General features: G+C 52.3%; 3 protein-coding genes across 3 annotated transcripts; 1 reads left to right on the forward strand and 2 right to left on the reverse strand.

Moving 5' to 3' along the window:
* Positions 1–74: 74 nt before the first annotated feature.
* On the forward strand, positions 75–4,114 carry POSPLADRAFT_1046449 (hypothetical protein; the record flags this gene model as incomplete). Its single annotated transcript, XM_024479033.1, has 8 exons — positions 75–158; positions 183–239; positions 289–1,485; positions 1,538–1,892; positions 1,953–1,954; positions 2,597–2,857; positions 2,920–4,009; positions 4,092–4,114. 8 exons carry the CDS (start codon positions 75–77, stop codon positions 4,112–4,114), a joined length of 3,069 nt encoding a protein of 1,022 aa, XP_024338740.1.
* A 285-nt stretch (positions 4,115–4,399) lies between these two features.
* On the reverse strand, positions 4,400–5,355 carry POSPLADRAFT_1142517 (hypothetical protein; the record flags this gene model as incomplete). The annotated part of the gene is made up of 2 exons (XM_024485440.1): positions 4,400–5,034; positions 5,097–5,355. 2 exons carry the CDS (start codon positions 5,353–5,355, stop codon positions 4,400–4,402), a joined length of 894 nt encoding a protein of 297 aa, XP_024338741.1.
* A 1,338-nt stretch (positions 5,356–6,693) lies between these two features.
* Positions 6,694–7,366, reverse strand: POSPLADRAFT_1142353 (hypothetical protein; the record flags this gene model as incomplete). The annotated part of the gene is made up of 2 exons (XM_024485411.1): positions 6,694–6,911; positions 7,153–7,366. Coding segments are annotated over 2 exons (432 nt in total), but the record flags the coding sequence as incomplete, so codon positions are not given.
* Between the last annotated feature and the right edge of the window lies 1 nt (position 7,367).

The raw sequence follows: 7,367 nt of genomic DNA on the forward strand, positions 1-7,367 counted from the left end.
GGCATCGCTGTGTCGTAGTGCCAGCCATATAATGCTGTGCCGTCAGGATCTCCTTCTACTCACGAAGTGTCGAAATGGACGCACGAGAGCCGTGCCAGGCAACCATTAGGACTCGGAGCCTGCCGAAGATGACTCCTACGGCGCTGGTGAATCACTCAGTGTGTCCTGCACTCTGACATCAGTGTGAGCAACAAGCAGTCGCCGCGATGCAGAACGCGAATGTCTCCGAATCGACACAGGTTAGTGTAGCACGCTACTAGCCGCCCTTTTCAACTGAATATCGCTCAGATTGTCCCACAGAACAGGACGACGTTCCTGGATCTCAACGACGATGTCCTTACGACGATCGTTTCCGATTTCACCACCAAGGACTCCCTGCAGCTCTCTCTCGTTGCGCGACGGGTCCATCTACTCGCGAAACGTCAAGCATTGTCTTCTGTGACGATGAAATCCATGCAAGCCATCTTGCGCATCTGCACCTACATGCTTGACGATGTGGCCGGCCGCTTGCAGTGGATCCGGCGCTTGTCGGTGTCTGTCGGGCTGCCGTACCAAGGAAGCGGCATTTTCACCCAACACAATTGTCCACAGAAGCTGGAGGAAGCATTAAGAGCCTTGGGGCTGCTCACGTCACTCTTCAAGCATGCAAGTGGGCTCCGGCATCTCCACATCTCTCCCCTTGAGGACCTTCTAGTGTTTCATCCACCACTCCTTGACGCTATTTATGCACATGCTAACCTAGCTGAGCTGGAGCTGCTGCAATGTGGAGGATGCAAGACTATTAAGCTATTAGATGAGCTGCAGAGCCAGCCGCGCAGCCTCGTGCTGGAGGTACGGACACAGGACGCGGATAAGGACGCAATCATCTCCCGAATTGGGAGGTTCCATGAACTCCGTGCGCTGAGTCTCTATGGTCTATACACACCACGGCGTTCGGTTCGCATGGATACGGAGCACTTCATGCGCAGCTTGCACCATTCATGGCCTAAAGTTACCGATCTCACTCTGGCACATTGCGAAATCCAACTTCCTGCGATCCTCCATGCCTTCCCCAATTTGCGCGCCCTATCATTCACTGAACGGGGTAGTCTGCACGATGCGGCTCTCAACAGGCTAGGATATTCTGTCCCATTACAGGGGACCGCCGGTCTCGAATACGTCAAGGGGAGCGCACACCTATTCGAGAATTGGCCCACTGCGCGTCCCGTGTATCACATTCTCATTCAATCCATACTCGCAACCCCAAGTCGGTCGGCAATGGTTGGACCCACACGCTGCGGAGACTCTGAAATACCAGTCCTACTGCGTATGGTACACAATGCTGAACCGATCATACTCACCTTCCGCATCATGGCCTTCGTGTCTTTACGCGAGTCGTTCTGGAAGAGCCTGGCAGCTGAGGCGACGAGACTGCGGTGTCTCGAGGTCGAGCTGTGCCTATTCAGGCAGACGGAGAACCTCACGGCTGCGTTCCTGCAGTGGATGGTCAGTATTCCGTGATGCTATATATACGCCGCTGAATATGAGTGTTCTACAGACCAATATTCCGTCGAGTCTTTCCGGTGTCACGTCTCTGACCTACCTCGACATTGGTATAAATGTCGGCATATCGCGGTTCATCAGCTGCGTAATTACAATGAGACCGAAGCCTGTTGATCTGGAGACAAGCCAGGAGTATGCGGAACAGCTTGCGTCACTGATCATTGCGCAAATTTCCTCTCTTCGTTACATTTCTCTTGGGTTTAGTTCCCCAGGGCCACGTTCCTCTTGGATGTGGAAGGTGGACGACGATGAGGGAGAGCGTACGCTGCGTGCTGTTCCTCCAAACATTGCACAACGGCTCAAGGTGGTGTTGAAATCGCCCAATTATGATCTTCAACGAGAGAGTGAAGGTGAGCCATCTTTACCCTTGCGAGCGCATCGCTCTTCTGATACATCGACGTTCCATACAGTGGTGGGATGAGGCTAGTGCCGCTTGCTGCGTCGATAGCCCAGGGAATATCGCATGTAGCATGAATATACGATCTATCGTGGGATCTTATTGATGTGTTTGAAGTGGTTAGATACACCATTGTAATAGAGGAGCGAGCATCGGCGATAAAGATCGAGCACGACCGACAGGCGAGAAGCAGCAGTGACTGAGAACGAGTGTGGAAGACTGGGTTGGCAATCGTCGGCGAGCTGCAGCGGAACTGGCGCATGAACACACTTCGCTGATCGTACAGTGTTCCTAACATGGAATAACCTGCGGAACACACGTTTCCCTTGCAGTGTAACTGTTCTGCCTCGTGTCAAGTATTCAATTGTCCGCAATGCAGCCAGGCACAGCCACATAAATCTGGTGGCACGTCCGCACGCCATCGACGGCCTCGTGTTCATTGTTCCCCCCTCGTGGTAATCGTTCATCTTACTTTTAGTGGCGTTACATATACCGTGTAACATGAGGCGAGGCGAGCCACAATATTTTGCTGGGTATAAGTAGAGACCTAGCTCGATGGGTTGGATACCATTGACACTTGACACATCACTCCGAACATTCTGACACGGTGAGTACTCAAGCACTTTCACTTCCCTGTAACACTAAACCATTCCGTAGATGGCGACCCACTCGGAACCTGGGCAAGCGAGTGCATGTTATAGAGCTTTGAACATCGACGAGTTGTACACCCGCATCGTCTCACATGTCGACAGCCATAATCCTCGCTCGCTCGCCAATCTCGCTCTGACTTGCCGCAGTTATAGCGAGATACCGTTGAGGACACTGTGGTATGAGCTTCGTGACCTAGCTCCGCTCCTAAAACTTCTCCCCTGTCACAAGTGGCGAGAAGTCAGCGATGTTCATGGAACCAAACGTCTTGTGAGTAATTTAATTTGCTTTATTCCGCTACGGCGTTCTGACTAATATTTATTCCGGTGCAGGATATCACCGCCTCGGGACTGGAGGATGATTGCTTCACGCGTATGGACTACTACAGTCATTTTGTGAAGAAGCTGAGCTTGCCGTTTAAGCGTGAAGCTGGACTTTCTCCGTCAGTCATGGAAGTTCTTGCACTCATCAAGCACCGCTGTCTGCTACCTCAAGGCCGGAGCTTCCAGTGGCAACCGAGAAGTAGCGTGTTCGTCGAGTGCACTGCGCCTCTTCTTGGACCATCCCTCGAAACCTTGATGATCAACTCCGCCACGGTTGGGTTGGATCTCAGCGCAGTTCTCCAGACGCTTCCGGAGCGCGCTCCTCGACTAACAAAACTCTATATCAGGGAGATTGGCCGGCACGAAACGACGGCTACCTCGGTCGAAGAATTGCTTCTTGCGCAAACAGCATCCTTGACGACCTTCTCCTTCACTGGCACTCTCACCTCCAACAGCATCCTTGCGCTGGCTAAAATGCCTAATCTCGTGGCCGCCGTTGTTGGTACGAGCGCAGACCAACTGTCCAAAGTCTCCTTTCCGGTGGGATCCTTCCCTGCTCTGGAGACCTTGGACATCAAGCTCGACAAGCTCGATCGATCGATATCTCCGCTGCTGAACGCAATCGACTCGACGTCATTCACGCATTTTCGACTGACCGTCGCGGACCCGCACTCATCTGGGCTCCTGACCAGCCATATGCGGGCTCTGTCGCGCTTTCATCTTGTTTTCCTTCAAGTGCTCTTGGGACGCATAGATGCCACTGGGTCTAGCTATCTGGGAAGCTCAGAGGACGTGGTCTCGTTGGGGACACTGAGGCCACTCTTGGACATTCAGTCACTGCAGTATCTCGGCGTTCGAGCGCCGCGTCTGGAGGTGGACGAACACATGCTCGACGCGATCTCACGATCACTACCTCACATCAAGGCGCTGTCTCTCGAGAATATGTCCGGCGAATTGTCTCCTGGTCTCGGTGTACTCCTGCCGCTTGCGCAGCAATGTCGCGAACTCTGCCACGTGAGGATGGACTTCAATGTCAGCATTGTTCCGCCCATCCCCACTGGCATATGTTCCAATAACACCATGTGTACGCTGTCCGTTGGTGCGTCGACAACCACCAATAGCTCAGGCGTAGCTCCCTACCTGCGCGCGCTGTTCCCGGGGCTACAAGGACTGATTTACAGCAAAGACGCAACCCGTAGTATGACTGAGTCAAAGTGGAAGAAGGTCATCGATGAGCTATCCGAAACAACGACGTACGCGACCATATGTCCGTGGGATACGACCATACCCATGTTGATACACGCGACCCCTTTCCTGTACTTTGCAGATTAGAAAAATCTCATGTTAGTGTACCGTTTCGTCCATTTTGCGTACGATTCTAACCTTTCATTCGAACACACCCCATGTATTTATTGTATCTATGCCTTTTGATGCGTGAGTGAGCGTTGTGTATTTTAGCCCTGAGAATGACTCACCAAACACATCAAAGTCACTTGTAACTAGCTGTCGCATATGTAGCGATCCATATATCCATTGTATGAACTCTCTCTTCTTTCACCGTCAATGCGTCGCGTGCAGCCCTGACAGCATCCCGCATAGCGAATACCACCGCGCGCTCTCTCTCATCCTGAATGCTCTCCTGGACCTCTGTCTCGAAATCGTCTGCGAGAACCGCGCCTACCTCCCACCGCCCGTCCAACATTCCCTCAGGCGGTACCACCGTTTCCTCCTTCAGTAATGTCAGTCCAGCAGTGGAAGCAGCAGCCTTCAGGGCCGCAGGGGAGAGGACGGTGCGAATGTTGCTCTCGGACGTGGGCTTTCTGCACTCCAACGATGCCTGCGTGAGCGCTGCAAGGACATGTGGCGCGGCTCGCGGGTCAGACGCCGTGAGCGCGTACTCGGACAGGCATATCCGTTTCACGCGTGGTGCAAGCGCGGCGAGGATCGCAGAAAGTGTTTGCGGAGAGGAGAAGTACCAGATGCATTGTGCGAGGACAGCCGTGGTGTATTTATCCGTGGTGCCGCGCAGGAACTCACGCGGGTCGGCCTGAACAAAGTCAATGCGTTTGCCGACAGGAGACGCGCGGAGATGAGCCTGTGCTTGACCAAGAGTGTACGGCGAGCCTGAAGCAACAAAGACAAACCTGTCCTCAGTGACAACAAGAATCACAGTATATGACACGAACCATAATCGAGGCTTGCGGGATCAATGGCTATGACATGACCAGCATCGCCGACAGCCGTAGCAAGCACGACAGTGCAATCGCCTTGCCCACATCCAATCTCAATGACGTTCTCGCCGTGCTCAATGCCCCATGTTGTCACAAGCTGGACACGCTGCTCCATCTGTCCCAAGACGACAGGGAAATGTTGCGGTCCCTTATGAGGGTAAATTGCTGCAATCGAAGCAGGGGAGTCCAGAGTGGGTGGCGGGTGTTCAGACATAACGAGGCGTTGAAGAGACGCGTTCCAGTAGCCAACAGGAGTGTCTATGCCAGTCGGAGATAATTTTTTTCTGGAGAGCCTCCATCACAACGCGCCTCTTGACTCGACCAGAGAACGTCGAATCACGTGTGGCGCGTCAACAGGCACTGACCTCGTGTAGAGCTGGATGATAACGCGGTACGACTTGAGGTAGATGCCAAGAGGCGGGCAAAAACGCAATGAGCCACATTCACCGTGCGCATTGAAAGGACCCCGAAAGTAGGGTAAGATAACCTCCTTCTTAGTTAGAACGCGTCATGTGATAAACGTTCTAACCATAACAGGCAGCTGGGCCATTTTTTCCTAAGTCCCCTTGCATAGTAGACGAAGAGCGACGCACTCGAGCAAGCATACGCAGTTGAGTAATCTTAATGTAAATAACATTCGTTGTTAAGGTCTACGTTCGAATACATGATGAGGTCGCGCTGGTAAGTATAGTAGCTCAAAATCGGCCTCGTTTTGTCGGCCGCATCGCATTGTCAACCCGCATCGTGTTTGCCCTCGAACGCTTGCGGCGCTGGGATGTAGATGTTGTTGCAGCTGTGTCGGAGTCATCTATGGAAGGTTTCTGAGGTATTTTTTCTGTAGGAATGCCAAGTCTATGTTCCTCATTGTCAGTAATGGCCATTGCTCTAATCATTTCACCAGGTAATGGAGCACCGGGCTCGATGCCATCTACCGAGTATCCTGGATGGCATGTTCGTATATGCTCAGGCATATTATACTTCCAGATAGCGGTTACTGTCTTGTCGGGCATCTCGGAAGCGCATCCGGGTATGTGGCACTTGATAGGAACATTTGTACACGGAGTGGTTAACGTCGATTCAATGGCACGCGCATAGAGAAATGTGTGAGCATGTGCACAATTTGATCGTGCTTGCGGATGCTTGCCCCTTGTCAGGAACAACTCCGCACATTTCGCTTTGCCGGAACGTCCACAGAAACCACACGGCAGTGTATGACCAACCTAGGCAAACAAAACTACATCAGCACTTGGTATCATTGCACAGTCGGACAGTAGCACGTACCGGTTCAAGGAGATCTTCATGTACATTCCGCTTATCTTTAAGGATGTGTCCTCCGACGTGACTGCGCAACTTCTTCGGATCGATATCAGTGCCACACTGATAGCAGTGGAATGATGTCAAGAGGCGATCACGTTCAGTTTGAAGAATACTCGTCCCTTCTTGTGAAAAGAATGTGGCTTGTCCTGAGGCTTGTATCCCATTAGATTAGAATATGATGTGATTGAAAGAGAAATTGAACTTACTTGTATGATGACGGTATGGAAAGTTGCCATTAGGCCGAAACTGATACAACGGTCTGTACTCCTGTATTGATGCCTGACTCGTAGACAATGAGCGAGGACTTATGGACAGTGCGTCGTCCTGAAGATCGAGCGAGGAAGTCGAGAATGACCACTACCCCAAGTGAGGAGGAGCAGAGACTTGAATGAATAACCAGGTCGAACTTAGGGTTCGACCGACTAATGGTACAACTACTTATACAAGTACCGACTGCGCGCGGACCATCGTGTCTATGTGGTCATGTTAGTGAAGAAAGAAATGTAGTGGTACGATACCAGGCACGAAGTGCGCACGGACCCCATTATGTAAGCTACATAATGTTCAACCTGCGGGTGAGCGCTAAGACAGGCGCCAGTATGGGCGCTAGTAGTACAAGGAATAGAACGGAAAGACAAATGTTTCATTACCCCCCTACCAGAGTCGAAGTCCCATTCGACTACTTACTGCTCACCGTCTCCATACAACTCCCAATCTACGCCGTCGTCCTCCTCTTCGTCGAACCACTCCTTGCGTGCGTTCCTCCCTACGTTCATCCATTCCTCGCCAGAGAGGTGCTTCTGATTCGGCCAGGAGCTGTCCCACGTCCATTGAGTGGTGTCCGGTGTCCAGTCGGGATCGACTTTGCGAAAGCGACGGGTGTAGTCGGGGCGGGGCGCGAAGGTCCCG

The sequence above is a fragment of the Postia placenta genome, assembly GCF_002117355.1.
Source record: "Postia placenta MAD-698-R-SB12 unplaced genomic scaffold POSPLAscaffold_7, whole genome shotgun sequence".
NCBI classification, from domain to species: domain Eukaryota; kingdom Fungi; phylum Basidiomycota; class Agaricomycetes; order Polyporales; family Adustoporiaceae; genus Rhodonia; species Rhodonia placenta.